At 33.4% G+C, this 24,653-nt stretch overlaps 1 protein-coding gene across 2 annotated transcripts in view; it reads left to right on the top strand.

The window, feature by feature from the left end:
• LOC129803741 (limbic system-associated membrane protein-like) overlaps positions 1-24,396 on the top strand; it is a 156,067-nt gene extending 131,671 nt beyond the window's left edge. For both annotated transcript variants that reach the window (XM_055850511.1, XM_055850510.1), the window contains exons 6-8: positions 14,766-15,166; positions 18,166-18,336; positions 23,914-24,396. In XM_055850511.1, coding sequence (XP_055706486.1) covers positions 14,766-15,166; positions 18,166-18,336; positions 23,914-24,078 — 737 coding nt within the window. In that variant the 3' untranslated portion in view covers positions 24,079-24,396. The remainder of the gene's footprint in view (positions 1-14,765; positions 15,167-18,165; positions 18,337-23,913) is intronic.
• Positions 24,397-24,653: the final 257 nt, after the last annotated feature.

Raw genomic sequence — 24,653 nt, 5'->3', positions numbered from 1 at the left:
TATAGAAAAAAGATCCCCTACAACTTATATGTAGGAATATTTCCAAATTGAACATCTCAATTGGATTGATTTTCAAACATGTTTCCCATAAATTTAAAATGCATTTATTTACCTATACTGAAATATTGCCAAAAGGAAAAGTCTCTAACCATCTTATCGCTGCTCTTTCGGTGGTAGAATTTGCTTGTTATATAGCATAATTTTCCCTCCAGGTCGACGTGGAGAGAAAATATACAATAAAAAAAAACAGACAAAATCACCTTCGAGGTGTTTAAAATATCCACGAAGAGAGAATTGGGTGAATTTTATTCGTGAATATTTTCCCGGAAGGAATTTCAATAGGTAAATAAATTTAGCGATTTCTCATGCTAATCCAAGAATTTGTGATTGAGAGGGTATACCACGCATCCTGTATCGATTTCTCTCCAGGGAGCTTTTTTTTCTTCTTATTTTATTTCAAGGGAATTATTGCTTTAAATTTTATTTCGATTTTATTTGTAAGGGACGATTGAGAGCCTATTTGAATTTTTATTTCCATGCTCAAAAATCAGCCCAAATGATAATAATTTTGCATGTGTTGCTGTTGAAACTGGGAAACAACCGGGAAATCTGAAGGGAATATTAAGTGCAGAGAAAAATACTTTTCTTTGGAGGTACATTAAAAAAAAAGAACATAAACAAATAATGCAAAAGTTCCACCGTAAATAGTTTTACAACTTGAATGACATTCGGCGAAGAATTTTAAGTTTTCGCGTGACAACTATTAATAAAGTTAATGTATATATATATATATAAAAGTAAAATGCTTACCTATTTACCTATTTTAAAAGAAATTGATAATATTAACATTTTTCTCACTAGGGAAAAAGGCGCTACCTTTGGACGATTTATACTTCGCATAAATATTTTTTTTCAATGCCTTATAAATGAATTAAACTCATTATAATATCATATTTTATTAGCTAGTTCAATTCCTCAAATTTTCAGAAAAGAGCTATGGGCAAAATCCATAAGGAACATAGAGAAAAAAATTGAATTGTTCGAACCTTGAGTCGTCCGAAGGTAGCGCGCTTTCCTCTACGTGAAATCGGAGAAAGCGCGCTACCTTCGGACGACTCAAGCTTCGAACAACTCAATTTTTCATTATGTTTTTAAAACTTTTCATACATAATACAATATTTTAATAGCTATTCCAACGCCTCAAATTTTCAGAAAAAAACAATGGATCAAATCCATTAAGAACCTTGAGAACGTAGTAGAATATTGAATTGTCCGAAACTTGAGTCGAAATACTTCTTATATTTTACTATTTTAATATTGTGAACTGAAAACTACTAAATAGCGCTACTTTGTCATATTATGTTCTAAAAAACCTGAAAACAAAAATTAATAGTGAATGAACAGTCTTTTAAGGGGTTACGTGGGTCAAGAAGCTAAAAAACGTATATTTCCTTGACAACTTTTTTTTTAACATAATAAAACTAAATATTTAATTCGAGCTCTTAAAAATATAAATGTACAACATTTTTACTATTTAATTTGAAAATTTTAAAAATCCAGTAGTTGAGATATGTTTTTTTTCGAAACGGTTTTTGAAAAAAAAAAAACTTACTTTTTGGTAGACAAAATTTCTCAGAATATAGGGTCTAAATAATTAGTAATGTTGCCTAATTTCAAAATTCAGTATCTTCCAATATGAAAGAAAAGCAACTTAGAATTTCTTCCATAGATAGGGAGACCGGGACAGATTAGCCAAATGAAATTTATCATTGCGTATTATTTACAATAAAATGTTTGTATAGTGCTTGCAAATACTTCAATGAATAGGAAGACAAGTGTTTATTTGGAATAAATAGTGGTTACTTTAATATTCCTTCTAACTAAGAGAAGCTATAACATCGCACTGTCTAATACCATGCGTGGCTAATTCTGTCCCGGTCTCCCCTAGCCTCCATAGACCTTCTTCAATGCCGTGGGTTTCTTAGAATTTAAACAAGAAATTTAGAAAATAAAAAATATCAACATTTTTAGCCCTATTTTTGAAATATTTTCCTTGCAGAAGATATCAATTTTTGCCTATTTATTTTCCAAAAATTGATGCATGCTGAAATGATTTATGGATTCTTCGAATACGAAGCTGCTATCCGTTTTAACATTTTCTAAAGATTCTTTTCTCCAGTAATCCTTTTATTAAAAATGACCACTCGGGGTAAAAAGTGACAAAAGGTAAGGGGCAAAAAGTAACAAAAACCGAAGCACTTTCTGATGTTTCACAGCTAAAAGAAACGTCATTGCCAGGTGTCTCCGCTTGTTGCTTGCATTGGTCAAACGATTAGCAGTCTCTTGTGTGACTTCTTCAAAAATAGCTTGAAAAGCGTTTTTTTTTATATTCAGATAGAGAAAACGTTATTCTAACAAAAGTGTAGAGGAATAAATTTCTTATAAAGTTGGACTAATTAGAAATTTCCGGGTGGTAGCTTATAAAAAAAATAATATATCCTTTTTGTGAGTTTTTGCCCCAGTCTCCACTATATTCATCTGACGTCAAAAAACTAAATATTTCCTGTTAGCTGATGAGTTAAACTTCGTTTAAAAAATTTTAAACTTCTGCCGTTGTGATTACCTGATTTTCAGAGATATTTTTTTAAAATTACTTTTCGGTAGGCACGATTGCTCAGGGTAAATAGATTTATCTAAACTCGAAAAACAGATTGCTATTTCCCAGATAATTCCTGTTAGCAGATGGGAATCTAGTCCAAACTAAGGATTCTATGATTCCTTGATCACAACTTACTTTACAAGATAAAACGTAGTATAAAAAACGTCGAAAATGATAATATTTTGCATAAAATGCTCGCAAAAGTCTAATTTTAATTTTCTTTCATAAATGCTTCGTTCAAGGACTAATTTGGCTTATTTGTTAAAAGGATATTATTTGGTTTTTCTTTGCTTTTTGATGAATCTACTTTGAGTAATTTTCTACCGAAAAGTAAGGGAAGGCTTTAAGGCTACGTACACATTCTGGCGTAATTCGGTAGGTAATTTAGCGTAATAAATAGGTCAAAGGGTCATAAGTCTATAAAGGAATATGAGAAAAATACAAAGTATTTTTCCTATATGATAAATAAATATCTATGTATCTATCTATCCATCTATTTGAAACCAGAATGTATGCGAAGTCTGAAAGCCTTCCCCTAATTTTATTGTTTCAAAAACGTTTTCGAAAATCAGGTCCCAGCGATTGAATTTTTAAAATTTTTAAATGAAAATTTGCACTTGAAAATTTCTTGCACTTTTATATGCCTAACTGTGTTATCACATTTGCACATTAAAATTTTGATATGATTCACATTAATTGTCGCCGGTGAGAGTCCAAATGTGTAATTTGTGTGTTTGAATCATTTTATATTCAAAATTTGATCTATTTGTTGATGAAAAGGTAGACTTGGCCCGAAAAATTTGATATAAATTGATTTATAGCATTAATGCGAAAAATTAATGCGATTTTCTCTTTAATTTTTTAATGTGAAAAATATTTATGCTTTAGATAAATTTAAACTTATTTTTGCAAGCCAGGTCAACTTCTTTATCATTAAATAGAAAAACCCCAAATATTAAGTGACTCAAAGACACAAATAACATATTTGGACGCTCACAAGCGACAATTAATGTGAATCACATTAAAATTTTAATGTGCAAGTGTGATAACGCCATAAGATTAATAAAGTTAAGTTATTTTATTTACAATATTGAAAAAACTTATAGAAAATATGTTGTTTTTTTTTTTAGTCTTTTTGAAGAACGTAACCCCTTAACCGACATTGGATAAAATTCACACCCGTCTTGTTTTAGTAGAAGACCAATGAGATGATAGGTATGCAAATGAATGTAAAAGAAAGAAAATAAACTGACTGATGCTTATATTATAAATCGTTAAACGTTTTCCTGTGCAATAGCTGAGAAAATGGAATAGTTTTAATTGTTGAAGATAGGTGATGGTGCGGGATTTTTCTCCATTTTGATTGTACAAGAACTATAATATAAAAACGAGTCTTCGTTACAGGAGAAAAAAATCTAATAGTTTTCCTCATAAATATCTCGCGAGTCACTTTTTTTCTCCACATCTTTTCCTCGAAAGTTCTCCCTTGGGAACTTGTTTCCCTTTCCGAGTCTTTGCAAAAAAATCACAACAGCAATAAATTCTTCCATCAATTGCATCAATAAATCCTCCATCTACGTCCAAAAGCGAAGCGTACCAAGTTCCTTTTAAAGCATACTTAATCTCCAAGATGGACGCAAAATTGTGCTGGCTGGGACATGGAGCGTGGGCCAGATGGCACGAGACGACCCGAGGGGTGTAGAAATGGGTGGATTTTATGAATTTAATTGTAATTTGAAAATATCCCCAGTCCACCTTCAAAGGGGGATGTAGAGGGGTGGAAAAGCAACTTTTAATGAAATTCTAGCTACAAGGTTCATTCACTGATTCTACTTTTCCATATAACACAATGCAAATTAATTCATTTCCCTGCATCTGATTCACATTTTGATTATTTCATGCAACATTGTGTGGCGAAGAGGATAATTTTTGGGATCAGTCGTTGTTCCCAGGAAATATTAGAGAAGTTGTACTGAAGCTATTTTCCGCTCTCACAACTATATTATCAAATAATTGGAATTTCCTGATGTGTGAAAGCTGGAAAATGGAAGCATATGGCATAAAGCTGCATTTATTCACATTTAAATGAGAATTAATTAGCGGCTTTCTCATGTCAAACGTCTATTTTAATTTTTGTGAAAAACACATTTTTAATTCATCAATGATATGCAATATATTTGATATGGTTTTCGTGTGGGGTTGTAGAAAATCACAGATCGATATCTTGAAATATTTAGCTTTTAAGAGTTTCAGAATTGGATTAAAACGTTAAGTATGTCACCAGATTTTTTTTTTCACTAAACGGAAATTCATAATGAGGATCGAATGCAAATCTACCTCCATCATATCACAAAGTCAGTACAATTTCAATATTTGAAGCCTTTATAATTTAAATTTGAGGTGTATCAATGCTCATTCTTCCAAATAAACTCATTGACTATGCCCTGACAGAAGCAGTTCGTGATGATATTTGTTAAAAGTTTGTCAAAAGACTATTATGTTTGTAGAGCGTACTGTCCATTCAACTATTCTTAACCCAGTCGATGGCAACTCACCAATCCTAATCCGTCATTCCTATAACATGCTTAGGACCCTCATCTCTTAGCGGATGACGAAGTTTTTAATATAATGCCTTTCTTGGTCATAATAAAATTATGGAAGTGTAAAAGGAATAAAGAATCAGGATACGGCCGTCTACTGAGTCACTTATGTATGCAATCCTCACCAAGGTAGAAACAGGAAAAAAATCTTGTATTTACCCAGGATTGATCTGAGGATTACGCTCTATCCAAGCGAATGTTCCACCAACAAGGATCATATATTTTTTTAATCTATGATTTTTCCCACTTTGCCCAATAACGCAGAAGGTCGTTAAATCAAACGTGCTATTCTCAAAACGTACGATATTTGGTTAATTATTTAAAAAAATCCATCGACATTTAAAATAATACTTTATGCAACATACTATAAAGAAAATCTGTAAGCCAGTGAAAGAAGCGGTGGTGCAGTGGTTTCACGCAGGACATTTTACGGAAGTGCCCCGGGTTCAAGTCTGGTTCTCTTCCAGGTTTTTATTTTATTTTATTTTTTTTGCTTTAAACATGTACATTTTATCATGAATAAGTTTTGTACCTTTTTACTTAAAATTTCAAACCACGATCATTGTAAACTGATTGAAAATGTATCAATGAAATAAGTCAATTAGTAACATCTCTCAGTTGAAAATGAATCAATAAGAAAGCAGAAAATAATTTATCAAATTTATGGTTGAGTATTATCACGATCTGTAATAGAACTGTCACTTATATTATATACACAGTAAAAAAATTTACAACCATTAGTTATGGTTGGTAATTTTTGCACGAGCATTATGGTTGTGAGATTTGTATATTGTCATTTTTGTGTGTTGATTTTTGTGTGTTGTATTGTTGTGTATTTTATAAAACGGTTTTATTTTCTATAATTTTGACTGTACAGAATTTTTGTTAGGTTTATGTTTGTCATCTGTTAAAAGTCTATCTATTAAACAGAAAAAAAAGAAAAAAATATGAAGAGCAGGTCTAAGACTTGATCTTAGAATCTTTGCGTTGATGGTCGCATATTTTCCGGTTGCGCCACGAACTCACTTACTTTTGTTAAGCAAATGACCAAGAGTTGCATTGTCAATTTTTCAAATTTATGTAATGTTTTCTTTGTTTTCTGTTATTACATAATTATTTTTCATTTTTCATGACTGAAGCACATTTTAAGAATTCAATGAATGATTCTAGAAGACAATTAGATGCTTAGAAATGCGAAAAAAAACTGAAATCTTAGAAAAATTGCAATAGTGAACAATGAAATTTTGACAGTTCTCACACAAATTTTCCCATACACAAATTTTATTACACAAACATAATTTTATTAACATTATGCTAGTATCATACTACAAATATGATAGTAATTCTACAATTTCCAACCAAAATGCTTGTAATATTACACAACTTTTTCCATACACATCTTTTTTCTCACACAATTTTTTACTGTGTAGCAATGTTTGTCCAGTTTTTCGAATAAAGAATAAAATGCACAAGCGAAAACAATAAAAAAAAAACACAATAAAAAAGAAAAACACTGAACGAAACAGACTTGAACCCAGGCCTTTCAGTAAAATATCATGCGTTAGACACTGCTCCACCGCTTGCACTGGTATACGGGTTTTCTATATTATATGTTGCATAAAGTATCATATTAAACTTTGATGTTTCTTTTAATTGTTTTACTAACAGATTTTTAATAATTTGATGATTTGATTATTTCCGAGCTGGAATTCTTGTAGATATCGAAGAATCTCGTGTTCAATTCCAGGTGAAGGCGGACATTTTTTTCGGTCTCTATTTTGGAAAGGATTATAGATTGAGAGTTATGATTTGTTTGTAAAAATGTTTTCAACATTTAAAATAAGACAGAGCGAGATGACTGGATCTAGAGCTCATTATCTCTTATTAAAATGTCAAAAAAATGTTTACTAAACATAAGTTATTGTGCGCTGGTCATAATGCCCAACACACAATAACTTTTGTTTAGTAAACATGTTTTTGACTTTTCAATGAGAGTGAATGAGATCTCGATCTAGTTATCTCGCTCATTCTCATAGAAAATTTTGAAAACATGTTTACAAACAAAAGTTATTGTGTGTTGGGCATTATGCCTAACGCACAATAACTTTTGTTTAGTAAACATGTTTTTAACATTTCAATGAGAGTGAATGAGATCTAGATCTAGTCATCTCGCTCATTCTCATGGGAAATTTTGAAAACATGTTTACAAACAAAAGTCATTGTGCGCTAGTCATTATGACCAGCGCACAATAACTTTTATTTCTAAACATGTTTTCAAACTTTTCTCTGAGAGTAAGCGAGATGACTATATCTAGATCTCATTCACTCTCACAGAAATGTCAAAAAAATGTTTACAAAACAAAAGTTATTGTGCGTTGGGCATTATACTCTGATTGATATTTGTTTGTATTCAAAATTAAACAAATTAAACGTAAGTGCTCAAACACTCGCAATTGAAGAATACTAACAAGGCAAACTTTCTGGGTACAGCCTAATAGTCTCTACATTGAGAGCAATTTTCGTCAAAAATTGCTTTTTTGAAAGAAATTCTCTGCATTGCTGTAGGTGGAAATGTCAAAATTCTGTAAAAAATACAATTTTTGACAAAAATTGTTCCCAATGTGTATAGGTCTTAAGGGCTCAAATTGACGCAGGCTGATCCTTGAGAATGTTTATTAGTCTGTAAAATTTGAAAGGAAAGGCTTAAGTAAAGGAGATTTATTCAAAGGACCTATAATCGCGAAGATCTTAATCCTTCAGTGTATGACAATTTCGAATAAATCTTTACTGTCAAATTTTAGAGGCTAAATATTCTCGAGGATTAGCTTAAGTCTATTTGGGTTCACACAAATCTTTCATTTCAAAGCACTAAAGTTCATTTGAAAAGAATTTCCATTAAAAATTTTTACGCAAATCATAAAATTGTGCATTACATTTTTGGTCTGAAGTAATAATTTTGAAACTCAATAAAATTTAACATTGCTGCTCAAATTCCTTTGGGGGGAGGGGGGGGGTTGAGAGCTTATAAATCCAGAGAACTGAGAAGGTGTTCCATGGTGAAAATGAACTTCGATAAGAAATGGTTTTAGAAATTGCATGTTAATTGGATTCTCGTGTCAATAGTCATTCAACTTGTTTGCATAATTATTGCACCTTGCTGTTTTACTTACCTTACCCCAAAGACATCATATTTAATGTAATTTTTTTTCGCTAGAAATTAAAGTGAAGAAAAAAAAGCAACCCCAAGTTAGTGTTTTCAATCGACAAAGGGTGTTTACCAAGGAAATTGTGCTCAATAAAAAATTAATTTCCATGGTCGGGGGGTATTAAATTCAACAATAAAGGAAGGGTATGTGCGGATAGACTAGACTAGCAATTTCCTGCATAATTTCCCATTGATGATTTCACCATAATCTTCATCCTGATTGTGTGATACCCTGTACGAATTATTCTAAAATTTTACCATTTTGCAATTCAGTGGGAAAATTTAGGAGCTTCTCTGCTACCTCTTTTCCCAACCACCTTTCCTTTGATTTCTGGGATAAAATTGGATTCAATGTCGAATTCTATTGATTTTCACACTCGAATTCATAACATTTCACCCAGGGCGTAGAAGATTCCCAAGAGAAATATAGGGAATGACAAAAAAAAAAAAAAACAAAAAAATCTTTGAGTCTTTTCTTTAGCATATCAAAGAATTAAAGAGTATAGCAACATGAATTTTACACTGGTTTTAATCAAAAATCAATTAATGCACTCAGTGGAAAATATTCTCATAAAAGTATTTTTGTTCCGAAATAATTAATAACATTGTCCTGAAATTTTACATAATCCACTTTATTCGCTCATGTGTAATTTCGTTGTAAATTAACAATTCATTACGTGTGATTGTGAATTATTTTCCAACGGAGCCCAGAGGAAAGGCTGAGAATGGGAAAAAAGCTCGCATAATGAATGAAAATCGAATGGAGCTTTCGACTGGATATGATTTATTACTAATACTCAATGAATCGCTATGGAAAATTTTCACTGGATTCTTTTTCCAACACTGAAACGCTTTTTTTTTAATGGTGAAATCATTTTATATCAAAGGCAGTGACAAGGTCTGATTAACTTTTGCTAACTGTGATTTTTTTTATGGTTACCAATAAAATATTTGGGTATCAGCTTCGCGGAATGCTCGACCTCGTGAGTGACTTCGATTGCGTTTCCTTAAAATATGGGATTATACACTCTTCACGACCGTTGCATGGATTGCATGAGTGTTTTCGGAATTTTTATATCGAATTTCGGATTAACAAATACCATTTTTTATCGATTAAATAGAGAACTCTACCAACTGTTCTCAATTCTTAGTTCTCAAACTTTTAATGGAAACAGCTACATTGAAACTCAGTTAAATTAAGTCGTGTACCGGACAGAACTAAGACTGCGAGAGTTCAGGTAGTGGTCGAATCGACACGAAGCCTATTGGCATTCTTATCAACTACTCCACGAGATCCCTCAAAAGTTGTTGGGGGACGTAGGGTTAAGATAATTTAAAAAAAATCAAGAGGCTTTAATTTTAACAGAAATTTAAAATTTATGACACATAAATTTCCTCCTTGGCTGTTATAAATGTAATTTTATTGTCTATTGTGAATTCTTATAAGGTAAAGTACCCTCTAGTCGGCCGGTTTCTCAACTCGGCCAGTGCGACTATTTATTCAATTTACTTAGATTTGTTATAATATGGTCTTACCGATTTAACATTATAAGGTATATTATATTATATATAACATAAATAAGTGAAAATTTCATAGAAATTGACTATAATACGTTAAAAAATTGGTTAAATAATTCAACTGGCCGAGTTGAGGAACCGGCCGACTAGAGGGTACTTTACCTTATATAGGGTAAAGCCCAAAATAGACACAGGGATCGGCTTAGGGATCAGCCCGAAAAATGACGATTGGTGTCGATACACTCACGGATCAGTCCATAATTTGGAGGATCAGGCTGATCTTCTAAATTCGTGAGGTCTAGTGAAATTACGAGGATTAGGCGACATCAGCGCCAGTGCTGAAAATAAAAAGCTTAACTTTGGGGGTTTTTGGGTGCTTTTCGAAATGTCAATTGGGTGAAAAAACATGGAGAGTAATGGTACGCAATATCGCAAAGTCGTAAAATGCATTAAGATTGGAGTAAGGAGAAGGTCATAGTGCTCCTTACTGTACGAAAAAACCCATGGATGTTGCACTTAAGAAGTCTTTCAGCAATCAAAGTGTGGAGATTTAATAGAAATTTACGCTGAAAACGCTAATCCTTGATCCTAAATCCTCAGTGTATGATGGTTTGTGCTGATCCTTTACCGCCAAAATTTACGAGCTGAGTATTCTCTAGGATCAGCCTGTGTCTATTTTCGGCATAACTGTGCTAAATTTCAGCCAGCTTTCAATTTCGGCCACTTTGAGTGTAACTTCGGCCAAGCAACTAAATTAATTAAAATTATGTATTTAATCTTCGAATAGTCAATGATTTTTTTCTCTTTTAAATATTTATTCTTTTTAGAATGAAACAATACTAAAATCGTTAAATTTTGGTGATAATTTTAATTAAAATTGTGTTATAGAAAATTCGGTGTGGAGAAAGTCTTACAAAAATTTGACATATCGCTAGTGTTGGAAATCTAGTAGTTTACGGTGAAGTGTGAATAATCTTTGATGTTTTTCATGAAAATTGATTAGTCTTGATTAAAGTATATATTAGTTCATGTTAATAGTGCTTCAGATTTCGAGTAAAATATTCCAGCTGGATCATGTATTTAGTGTCAAAAAAGAGACATTTTCTGAGTGCCTCTCCAGTAGGATGGTGTTTACTATTTTGCCCACATCTTTTGCTCTCCCAAAATTCTTAATTTTTTAATTCTTTTTTTTTTTAGTTTTGGTTTTTCAAAGGCCCAAGGTAAGAAAAAACATCACTTCTGTAAAAAAGATTATGTGGAAAAGGCCTTGCAAAAGTTCAGGATAGGCAAATAGCTATGGGAATCTAATCAAGGTCAATTCTTCAGATCTTCAACGTAAATTACACCGAAGATCTCAGGGCTTGTGATTTAAATAAATGTATTAAATTAAACATCAAACTCGTTCGGCATGCAGCTTTGCAATTTTCTATGCCTTGTTTCACACAAGGTGGTTACAAACAAGGCGGCCGAAATTCCACTCAAACTGGTCGGAATAGCACACAAACCAATGTGTATATTTATTATTTATTCTTCAATATTTTAAAAACTTATTTAAAGAAAAAAAGATGATAATCTACTTTTCAAGCTTCCAAACAACCCTCAAGAAAAAAGAGAACAAGAAATTTAAATATGTAATTAAAAATATTGCATTTCAAACTTGGGACTTTCCAATGCTAAAATTTGGCACACTTATCCTGGTTTGGAAAGTTCTTATGCCTTAGACACACTTACAACTTAAGCCGAGAGACGGCTTAGTGGAAAATGATAGAAATGCGGTTTTACCATTATTTTGAATACAATTACGCTAAGTCGCCTCTCGGCTAATCCTCAAGTCTGTCAAGACCCTTAAGTTGAAGTGAGTAAAGAACGCACCTTTTAGAATGAATTGGTATTAATCGAATTAAAAGGAATTTAGCAATTTAGAACAAAACGTATCGCACGCCTATTAATTTTCTGTGGGGAAAGCCTTCATGTGCCTTTTTAACTTGCCAGATGTCTAATAAAATCATGAATCTGTGAAGATGGCTTGATCATTATTTTATCATCTCCAAAGTTTTGAAACTCTCGTCAATTTAAGGCATTAGCCTACAATTCTGCTGAGGAAGGCCTTGACAAGTTGGGCTGTGGTATTTCAAAATAACCAATAGTGATCCGGATAGATAGTTAATCGGTTTTCGAAGACTGCGAAAACGGTTAACCGGTTAAAAACCGCGTCTAAAATTCGGATTACTGAAAATGTGCATTAAGAATCGAAGAAAAGTTATCAAAGTTGAATAAAAAGGAATAAACATTTCGTGTTTTTTGCTTAAACTTAGGTAATAAAACTCAAAACTTATCAATATGAATAGATTTTCGCTTTATTTGGAGTAGGGTGAAAGGAACATCTATTGACACTTTAGGAACTGGTGCCAGGACCTACTGACACCTTACTCTGTACCATTTGGTATACACAATTTGAACATTTATCATGATCATCATCATCATTTTCAACCGCTTATCTTTATTGAGTTCGCGGGTTCATGATATGCAATTTAGCAGCCCACGCTGGTCGATCTTCCGTCACTTCAAGAAGATGTTTGAACATTTATTTTTATCGGAAAATGCAGATTAATGAGAAAATGTCATATTATTTACATTATATTAGATATATTAAGTAAATTTCTACATTTTGACAAAAGTTCTAATAGGAGTTCCCTGTCGAAGAGGTTTTCCTTTGACCTTAATTTTAGTACCGTAGATGCGAGTGACTTTGTTCTTCGTGGATGACTTTGCCTCCACGCTGTTCGTAAGCTTTTCTTTAATTGTAGCACTTAAGGACGGTCTTTATCGATCAGATCTACCATGTCTGATCGACGAGGACCGTTCTTAAACATTAGAATTAAAAAAAAGTTTAAGAACAGTTGGGAGGCTAAGTCATCCGCGGAGTATACAATCACTCGCAGATACGGTACTGTATTTAATAAAGGAATGATGATGCTATTCCAATGAAAAATGAAAAAGGGGAATAATCTCTCTCATGAAAACTTTTTAGTATTTACATGGTCATTCCCATGAGCCTCTACCTAATCGATTTCCTGTTGGTTCCTGTCAGTTTTGGAACACGACGAGTGCTGACGGAAACAGTCGCGACAGCAATCAACACAAAGAAAAGTCGATAATGCAGAAGCAATTGAGAACAGTCAAGTAGGGACTAAAAATGTTCAGGAGAAGCATTTCTTTTATTTTTCATTGAATTGCACCATAAAAAATGTCATATTTTAAACTAAACGGCGTTATCACACTTGCACATTAAAATTTTAATGTGATTCACATTAATTGTCGCTTGTGAACGTCCAAATATGTTATTTGTGTCTTTGAGTCACTCAATATTTGGAGTTTTTCTATTTATTGATAAAGAAGTTGACCTGGCTTGCAAAAATAAGTTTAAATTTACCTTGAAATTTACCTAAAGCATAAATATTTTTCACATTAAAAAATTAAAGAGAAAATCGCATTAATTTTTCGCATTAATGCTATAAATCAATTTATATCAAATTTTGCGGGCCAAGTCTACCTTTTTATCAACAAATAGATCAAATTTTGAATATAAAATGATTCAAACACACAAATTACACATTTGGACTCTCACCAGCGACAATTAATGTGAATCATATTAAAATTTTAATATGCAAGTGTGATAACACAGTTAGTCTGCCCTAAATAAATATGCTTATGCCGCAAGTTGAGACATTTTCCTGCCAAATATAAAGTATTTCAGCATAGATCAAGGGTCATACCGGATTACAGAAGCTGCGATTGTAAAAAATACGTATACCAACTAACTGTTATTAAAATGTGACAAGAAATAAAAAATGACACAAGTGTTTCCGTCCATTTCAGGGCATTTTTTATGTGGAATGTCTGACCAAAGAGGTTCTCTCGAGGATTTTCCTCTGCAAGCATTTGTCTTCTGCGAAAATATTTTTGAGAAATGTTCTCTCTCCGCAATGTGTGGTTTTACCACAGAATTGAAAGAATTTTTTTGTGTGAACATACTACAACTTACTATTAAATTTTCAAGAGGATGAACCTCAATTAAATTATGAAAATTTGTAAGAATATTAGAAGAGAGCAAGGGGACGTTTTAGATTTTCAGGTGATCTTTATGAGGAATGATTTGAATCCTTCTTTAGCATTCGCTAATGCACAATTTAATTTTTGGAATTAGGAGTGGATAGGGCTATTTTGGCGTTTGGAATTTTTAGTCAATTGGTGAAGGGATTGAGAACCAAATTATTAATTCGAAGATTTTGTTGAACTATACAAACAATTGAAATAATGTAACTTTTACTAAACCTCTTTACCCTTAAGAAAAGTTTCTTCATTTCCCTTTATGAAAAAATAAATGCTTTAGGATATTATGATAAATTTTCCGTCAATTTGTTTTCAATCATTTGAGGAAATTGCAGCATTTTGCTAAAAGGACCACCTTCATTTCTAAGACTATTTTCGTATTTAATTTATGATAAATTAATTATGAATTAGTTATTGTCGAATAAAGCGAAATGCTCATATCGTACTCGAGGGATTTCTCCCTACAACTGGGAATTTCTCAAGCAAAATTTCCTGCCAGCGGATGCATCCGCTGCTGCAACTTCGCCCACAAGAGATGGGAGTTTGAGAGTGAATCATGCTTATAAGTTGTGTAGTTAATATTGCCACAATTCCTTCGATGTGGCAAAAGTGGAGGATGAGGAATGTCTCTGACTGCAATTTATGATTGTTGGATGTGTCTTCTCCACAGCTCCTCCCGAAATCACCGTAGAGAAGAGCTGGGTGCATGCTAGTGAAGGACACGATGTAGAACTTTGCTGTACAGTGCACGGAGATACAAGTTCAGAGATGCAGTGGTTTCAGAATTCCTTCCTTCTGGATCCCACAGAACGTCGAACTATGCATTCAGTTGGTGAGCAGTATCTGCTGACCATTAGAAACTTCCAGACATCGGATTTTGGCAACTACAGTTGCGTAGCAGATAATGCGTTAGGGCGTACGAAGAAGTACATTGAGGTGTCTGGAAGACCGGGTCCGGCTACCTTCCTATCACCTGTCTACAGTGGCTATTTGGACAATTACAATCTCACTTGGAATGTTGAGTCCATTCCACCACTTGAGGAAATAAGGCTGCTATACAGAAAATTACTGGTGAGTTTATTTTGAATTTTTGAATTTGACAGTTTCAAACAGGGGACATGACGTTTCCTATGTTTTAGCGTGCCGAAAGAGTTTTGAGTTTAGCTGTTTTCTGTCATTGTAGAATGAATTAGGAAAACATACAAATACAAAATAAAAGCCAACTTAATATTGAATAGGCAACCAAAAACCCCAAATTGGCAACCTACGTAGTTTTGGAGATATCTTGTGAAATGGATATATCTTTCTTCAGTGCTAATGTCACCCCCTGGTTTCAAATGACATTGTCCGGCTAACACATTAAGTATTTATTATGTACTTAATAAGTTCTCAATGAGTTCTTCTTAATAAGAGTTGTAGAACATCCAATTACTTAAAAATATGTGAGAAACGTTTGCGCTTTGTGGCAAGTAGGAAAACTTATATGGCATGACTCAGCCTTAACACTAAGTACTTAATTAAGGGCTTTCGACTAAGTACTTTTTACACACAGCTCTTCATTATCCGGCTGACTGGGGGACAAAATGACATTTAGGTTTTCTGAATGATCAACGGTTTTTATATTTTATGCTGTGTAAATTTATTTTCTGTCTGACAAAGAACAAGAGAATTTTCTTCATGGTATGCTTACATTTCATTTTTTTTTTATCACAATTTATGTATTAAAAACTTCGATACAATGATAATAATACTTTAATTCACACTGGAGAAACTTCATGTTTAGTAAAAATAATTTTGAATGCATCAACCGCCAGTGTTTGACAGCTGTCACCCGGATAACGAAGAGCTGTGTGTACATAGTTACTAGTTAATTTTAATTTCTCATGTTATTTTTTATATTTGTCAAAGGAAAACTAAAAATCTAACACTTTTGTTTAATTGGCAAGTTGAACACGTCGCTTGTAGCCCTGATACCTCAGAAGAAGTATTTCTGATGTGTCTGGCACAAAAAGAAACCGGACAGTCGGTTAATCCTTTAAGGACGAGAAGGTTTAAAATCGGGGTCAGAAAAAATCACTTTTTCTGACTTTTTAGAGCAAAACATAGCTTTAAAATGCCGTAGGAAAAATTTCATTTTTGGATCACCGGTGACCCAATCGTCCTTAAAGGGTTAAGAATATAATGTCGCAAATTTTGTAAAATGTTAACTCCTCAAACAAGAGTTTATGTGACTCAAGGGAATGTATACATTCTCGGATTATACGGATTATCTCGGATTAGAGAGAGGATTCATCGAAATTTGGGAATCCTGTGGGTAACTTAAACTCTAGAATCACCCGCTAAAGTGAAGAATTAATAGAATATGGAGGAATTGTGTACAATTGTGTACAGGTAACAATCGTCCACCGCTGTCTTAGCATCGGTGACCAACCTAAAGAGAAAAACGGTGAAAAGTTCTTTCGCAGGTGGTATATTCCGGGAGCAACACATTAAGAATACAACGTACGCGATACAATTTATGCGCATTCTCAGCAAAATTACGTTCTCAGATTGCAAGTTGTTGTGACTAAAATAAGGGCCTTGAGTTATACTTAGGAAATCAAAATGCAAATCAGTGAACTTTGCAACAATAATAAAGACTCCATTGCTCTTCCTCGAGAGCTCACGAGTCTGGCTACCTCTGAGCTTCATTGCTGAAGGCCGACTGAGGAAATAGATTCGTATACACATTCGGGATATATCCGTCGGCTGCTTTTACTCCATTTATCCGCGGAGACTAGCAATATAGTTCCTCTGAAGTTAGCCGTTATAGCACCCCTCAGAGTCACCACCCCAACTGAACAGTGATTGGTACCGTTGACTTAAAAGAGTCTTCGTAAGGACAGGCTTTCTTCCTCCGACTCCTCTAGGCTCAACAGTTCTACTACAACTTTACTTTTTATGTAACGAGATAGCCGACAGTAGTCGAACTGAGCTAGGTTTTTAGGACAATCTGTCCTTCCGGTGAGCGTCGGAATCTCTTGATTAAATCCTATGGATCAAACACACAATTTCACCAGAGCTTTCGACACATATCGTGTCTTTCTCAGTGGTTCTTGGTTGGTCTTTTCTTTAGTATTTTTGTATCTAATTCCTCTAGTTTGTTATACATAAGTTTTTCCAGTTCTTAATCAAATTCAAAAAACTGATGTATAACAAACTATAGGAATTAGTGAGAAAAATACTAAAGAAAAGACCAACCAAGAACCACTGAGGAAGACACGATAAGTGTCGAAAGCTCTGGTAAAATTGTGTCTTTGATTCATAGGATTTCATCAACAGATTTAGACACTCACAGGAAGGACAGATTGTACTAAAAAAACCTAGTTTACTTTTTATAGATTTATTACTAAAACTACCATCGTTAGGCCAATAATTTCTTATGTAGATGGATATGGTGGCCGACAGTCGAATTTAAAAATTCGGCGTGTGCACTAGAACGGTTCCAAAGAATGACCTGTCTTGCGATAACAGGGGCCATAAAGACAGCGCCAACCGCTGTTCTGGATCTAATTACTAAAACCATAAAAACTTTGAAGCATTTCACACATTTAATAACATTTTGTGTTTATGTTTCTCTAGTAAGTCAAATTGCTCCATTTCTTTCTGTTTTTTTTTCGCACTAGATCTCCTACACTTGCCTAAAAGATTCCTTAATTAAGTGCTCAATAAGTACTTATTAAGGATTTATTAAAGACTCCTAACATTGTGTTAGCCGGTTCGTGTCCATCACATTCTCTATTCCTGTTTCAACTTTTACCACCATGTCAGTAGTGTCGCCTAAAAAAATCCTTAATTAAGAACTTAATAAGTACTTATTAAGGACTTATTTTATGCACTTGGATCAAATTATTATTTAAGAGCATGGACAATGCTTGGGAGTCGTCGAAGTGTCAGTACAGATGCTTACCATTCTTGTTTTCTGGGTGTATGCAAGCCCCAGGATAGTACGTTCATTGGCCAGGTGTCAGCTATAATTCTGGCAACTTCTCACGCATAACCATCCCCAATATCTGGGGTATCTTTTGCAGATGAACGAGACATACCAGCACCCAGGAAAGTGGAATGATGTAGTACTGGTGCCCACTATGGCACGTTCAGAGCCTAACCACTTTGTCATGTCGCATACCATCAAGAACCTGGAGCGAAATTCCGTCTACGAGGCGATTATCCAGGCCAAGAACCGATACGGATGGAATGAGGTAATTGACACGGGGTTCCTCCCCCAATTTCTACACCGATCCCCATAAATAATTCGATGGATTGCTGTCAAATTGACGACGGTGGGAAAATGTTGATGAGACGAGGAGGCAGACATAAATCTTTATGTTTGTCCTCAAGGGGTTGTCTCACTTTTCACCCTTAGGCATTTTCTGGACACTTTCATGGTTTTCAGGTGATTTTCTCGAGAACATTTTCTCATTTATTTTCTCAGGATTTGAGAAAAGGAATTATTACCAAAAAAAACAGATGAATTATAAAAGGAAAATGCTGAAGAATCTTGCAAATTATTTTGACAAAAAAAAATCATGCTCGATTGATGAAGTTTTTCCAATAAGCTGACTTCGAACTCGTGCGATATGCCAATCATTTTGTATATCGAACATTTATGACTCTCAAAAGTACATTTCAGAAATATTTTCTCTTTGAAGCTTATTGGAACTCAATTGTCTGCCACTTTCAGATATTTCAACTTTATTTAAACAAAATGGAAAGTTATTTTTCAATATTTTTTTTTCCTCCAATGTTTCATCCTCATCTAGCAAATTGAAAAAGCTGACTTGCTAAAGATTCAAAGAACGTTAAAGTGTCTAGATTGATTGTTTTATGAAAGGTTTGTAGTGGTTTTATTTCTTGATAATTTGACAAGAGGAAGATATTTTAAAGTAAAATATTCTGAGAAATTTTCATCAAATTGGAGGATTTTGAAAGAAATCGCTTAAATAGCTTCAAAAAGCTCCAATTTGACGTAAATTTCTTACGATATATTGACTCTAAAATACGAGAAATGATAAATCGGTGAAAAACATTATTTAGCATTTCAAGTAAAAGCTCATACATCTATCCTCTGGAGAAACTACTAGCTTCTGCTAGAGAAACTGATTTCGGGGGAAATAATAAGAAAATAACAAGAAAATAATCTTAGCAAAGTCCCTACGCCAACAGAAAAATTTTCTTCTCAGCAGAAAATTGTTTTGTTGTCAATTGCTATCAATTTTCAAATTGATTCTAGAACATTTCCTGCACCTGTGACCTGAAGCTCTTGATTTTTCCTTCGAAATGACAAGATAAACATTCAGCTGAAAACGTTGCATTAAAAGGGTGAAACTGAATTCCAAACATCCGGCAAAATGTGATTTATTGAAACAATATTAAAATTATTTGCTTTAAAGCCGTAAGGAGATATGTTAACGAAGAACGTTTTTCTCCGTTTTTTTTTCCTGACATTATATATATTTTATCAGTTTTTCATTCTTTACTATTCCATAAACATTTGTGAAATACATACCATGAGAATCGTCTCTCTGATAAATATTCCTCCTACATTTCTCCTGTATCTTCTTTTATTTCTAACTTGAAAAGAATATTTGATATTCAATAAAAGTTCAAGTATACTCCTAAAAGAACAACACGAATACTTTTTTTTTAAATCTTAGAATTTTCTTATCGATATTTTTTTTTAAATTCTTGTTTCGCATTTTTCCAAATAAACCGATGATGAGTTCTTCATATGTTTTCCCTTGAATTTAATTAAAATATATTGCTTACTGTCATGTAAATTTCTTGGGAATTGTTTTGTTTAAATTTCAGAAGGAAACAGTATCAAATAAAAAAAAACATATCGGAAATTGAAGTCAAACTCAGTACAAATAAATCAATTGCAATAATTTTTTATATTTATTTTTACTAAGGGGCTACATAAAAAAAATCTTGACCGGGTTAAGGAAGACGTATGAAATGTACGATGAGATGTAGGGATTCCGCCTATCACCGCAAAAATTTTGAAGTGATCTTTAAGGAGAAATTTTTATCAAAAGGTTGTATTTCACAGAATTATTCGGAAAATACATAAAAGATTCCTCAAAAAATACTTGAGAAGTTATTCACGAATCCAAAAATCATTAAAAGAGATATTCGCGTCCCACGTATCCTGAGAATACTTCAAAAGATTTTTACGATACCTGATAGACCCAAGTATATGTTTGCGAAATTCGAGGATCCAAGAATCCCTTTCCAAGTAACAAAATTGAGTCATAAGTAAGATATTTTTATCATATGGTCATTGTAATTATTTAGGCACCCATATGTTTATTACTTTCGGAATTTAGTTTATTATTATTACTACTCAAATAACCTTAAAATTTATGACAAAAGGGATCATAAGTAGATTTAAATATAAAGAGAGGACAGTACCTAAATCGCTGGAACCGCTGAACCCAGGCATCTCTATTGGGTCTACAGTAGAGCCTCGCTATAGGCCATATTTGGTTCCAGATTTGACACCTGGGTCGCACTATAGTCCATGTCATTTTTTAAAACTATCAACAACTTTTAGTATTGAAATTGCTCGACGGCTTCCACTTTCTTTGCGATTGTGGTACTTGTCCTCGCTTTTTTTATTATGGATCACAATTATCACAACTACTCCATAAAGTTTGCCAAAAATATTAAAATAATTATCACAACATTGCATGTCGCGTACTAAAAAACATAACCTAACTTAAAATCAGTGTTTTGAAATCAAAGGTCGATAAATTGTTGACTATAGAGCGATGGTTTATAGCGGGGCTCTACTGTATTATGTATCACCTAAGAAATACTCTATCACGGGTAGGATAGGGGAGACCGGGGAGGTTTGGGACAGGGGCAGTGTGGGACAAGGCGATTTTTTCAATTAATTTTTGAAATAAATGGGATTTAACCATTATTGTATCGTAGGCAATATTAAGATGTATCTTGACTAAAAGAATGGATATCCTCAGTTTTATTGTTTTAATTCTATGAACATTTTTTTAAAAATTGATAAAAATCGTATATTTTGACGTCTCAGTTTTCCTCTTTGTATTTTATATCAGCGATATATAATCAAAACTTTTTTATCTTATTAGGTAGCAGTATAATCTGGGAACATATTTTTATAAAAGTTTCAGAGATTATACGCTCTTGTTTAATACATAAAGGTTTTAAATACCCAAACTACACGTGGGGATGTTTGGGACACCTGAAAGGGGATGAATGGGACGTTGATTTTCGACAAGATTGTAGGTGGTATGCAATTGTTTATTGTCAAAATGAAGAGTAATGCCCAGTTTCTACTGGAAATCTCCCTCTTGTGCAAAGTTTATCAGTGCAGCAGATTTCTCTAACTACAGGGACAATTAAACCATCATTGTCTTGGGAATTAATAATTCTAATTGAATCCATAATTCAGAGGATATTCGATCTTTGCCCAATCTAGTTAAAAACTATTTTTTTCGAAAATTTCTCGAACAAGTTCTCCAGAAAAGACAAGGCGAGAGCTAATTCAGAGAAATAATGAGAAAACAGGTACAATGCAGTTGTCGTAAAATCAAACAGAAATCCATCAATGAGTTCAAAACTAACTAAAAGTTGCAAGAAAATCTGCTCGCCTGAGGAATTTAATAATCATGATTGCAATATTTAGAATAAAAAAAGAAAAGAAAGGTAGATGGAAAATAAGAAGAAAATACTTTAAATAATTAATTGACAATAAATGACTCTACTGTACAAATAAAATTGATATTAATTTCTAAGTGTAAATAAAAGATGAAACATTATTATTTCTATCAGAAATATTTTTAATCTGGTATTTAAAATTAATTAACGTGTTCCAGTAATACAAATTATGCGAGAAAAAACGCGTCCCAAACATCCCCTTTTGCGTCCCATACTGCCCCACATCGGGGAGGTTTGGGACAAAGCGTCAAGTAAAATGTTTTATCTTCTCCAAGAAAACTCAGTTGTTTTCCAAGTTCTATCGAATACTTTGTATAAAGTCAATACCCATAAGTATCCTATAGACCGCATAAAATTGTAATACACTATCGTGAGTTTTTGGAATAGTGTTTCAAAGTCAAAACATGAAAAACTGTCCCAAACCTCCCCGGTCTCCCCTACGTCAAAACTGCCCGTTCCCAGATAACCTCCATCAAACAGGCCGACTGTATCCTTGAGAATTCACTTTGAGGCAGTATATCTCATGTCATTACATCCTCTGCATATTGTATCGCATTGAATACCAATCCCTCACCGGACTCTCTAGCGGCTACCACCTACAACATAATCCGTCCGTTTTTTGTCAATATCAACCATAAATAGTCTAGAGTCTAGAAATAATTCCTATTGATACTTATTTCAGAGCTTCTTTACAATATATTTTTAGTAATTTTTCAAGGGTGAACTAATTAAAATCCACTCAAATGTTTACAAAATCAATACCAATTTTCGTCCGTTTCTTATGATTATATTCATGTTATCACAAAATATGATGCAGATAATGAAGAATATTTATTTCAATTCAGCATTGTATTCGTACGTAGAAAAATATACTGACAACGTCTTATCACCGTGAAAAAAATTGAGCGGTAGTTGCAATTGCAAAACTCACGTTTAACTTACGTAAATGTTACTTTGAGAAAATGACGTAAGGCCTTTGTGCCAAAATTTTTTTCGGTTAGTTCTTGCGTAATTATTTTAGATAAAAATGACGTTATATTATATTGAAGAAAGACAGTAGCTCAAGCTACGCTAATTGTTCACTTTTAATTTTTAAAATTTAGTCATAACGAGGCTTGGGAAAGTACGAAGCATGGGCGCTTTCCCCTGATTTTTTTCAAGAAATGTGTGGTTTAAGATCAAATTCATTATAACTGTGTTATCACACGTGCACATTAAAATTTTAATATGATTCACATTAATTGTCGCTGGTGAGAGTCCAAATGTGTAATTTGTGTGTTTGAATCTTTTTATATTCAAAATTTGATCTATTTGTTGATAAAAAGGTAGACTTGGCCCGCAAAATTTGATATAAATTGATTTATAGCATTAATGCGAAAAATTAATGCGATTTTCTCTTTAATTTTTTAATGTGAAAAATATTTATGCTTTAGGTAAATTTCAAGGTAAATTTAAACTTATTTTTGCAGGCCAAGTCCAGTTCTTTATCAATAAATAGAAAAACCCCAAATATTAAGTGACTCAAAGACACAAATAACATATTTGGATGCTTACAAGCGACAATTAATGTGAATCACATTAAAATTTTAATGTGCAAATGTGATAACGCCGTAAGAATATGGAAGAAATATGTATGAAATGTTTGAGACACAGTATGTGCGAAGCCTGAAAGCCTTTCCCTACATTTTATCCGAAATCTCTAATTTCTGATTATGTTAATAAATGTAATGGAACTGACTGAGGAAAGTATGGTGAGCGTAAATATTTGGGGCGGTTTTTTTGTTTGTCAATCTTTTTGCTTATTATTTCTCATGTAAATATATATGAAAATTAAAATGACACTGTTTGGAAAAGAAAACGTTAAATGTGTCTATTTGGGAGAGTTCAGAAAAAAAATAGGTTTTGACAGCAATCCACCGATGTATTGATTAATCACACTTAACCCTGTCCAATGTACTATACCATTAGCTCTAAGGTTTAACGAGAAACCGTCTTTCTCTCCTTTGGCTGTCTTAATGGGCACAATCACCCTCCAAAACCAACTACCACCCCGGTAATGACTGCGCCCAAATATTTGCTAGATAAGTGATATCCATCAGTTTTACACACGGAGTTCGGAAACACCAATAGAAGACATGGACTTCACAATGAGCTCCATGTCGGCCGCAGTGGATATCGATTGGGGAGGTATCCTGACCCACTGTCTCCCGCTGCTGTCGTTCCATCGTTGGATAATTGCGTCATAAGTTTTAAAGGAAAACTCCTGCGGTGTAGTGTCTAAAATACGATATCGTGAGGTTATCTCACATTAAATGGTGCGTCTAATGCCAACATCATCTAACAATTGCTGTTAAAATCCTCAACATACCCCCTGAGACAGTAATATCAGTGTAAACTATCTTTGATGGTCTCAAACTTAGCCCAACATCGGAAGACATCTCCCAAGTTTATGGGCTCTGATGATCTCAAAAGCATCTCATCGTGATGTGTCAATGTGCTCCCTCTTGTTACTAAGCCCCCAAAAAGAAAGACAATGCAAGTGCCTTAAATACATAAAGAAGAAAGAATTCGGACATTATAGAAATTAAAAAAAAATGAATAACCTAAGACTCCAAAATTTGGCGAATAAAAATCTAGGTAAGTAAAAAATAACGAATTGATTATCCAAAGTCCCATTTTGAATGAAACTCAGGTCGTATGTAGCAAAAATGCAAATTGCAAACGAATTCAGCAAATAGGAAACCTTTATTTTCAATATGGCTGACTTTGATCTGGGTCAATCAATAAGACCCATAAGAAAGCAATGAATATGTCCTCCATT

The sequence above is a fragment of the Phlebotomus papatasi genome, chromosome 2 (assembly GCF_024763615.1).
Source record: "Phlebotomus papatasi isolate M1 chromosome 2, Ppap_2.1, whole genome shotgun sequence".
Classification (NCBI taxonomy): Eukaryota; Metazoa; Arthropoda; class Insecta; order Diptera; family Psychodidae; genus Phlebotomus; species Phlebotomus papatasi.
This window is presented reverse-complemented; position numbering and strand designations above follow the sequence as displayed.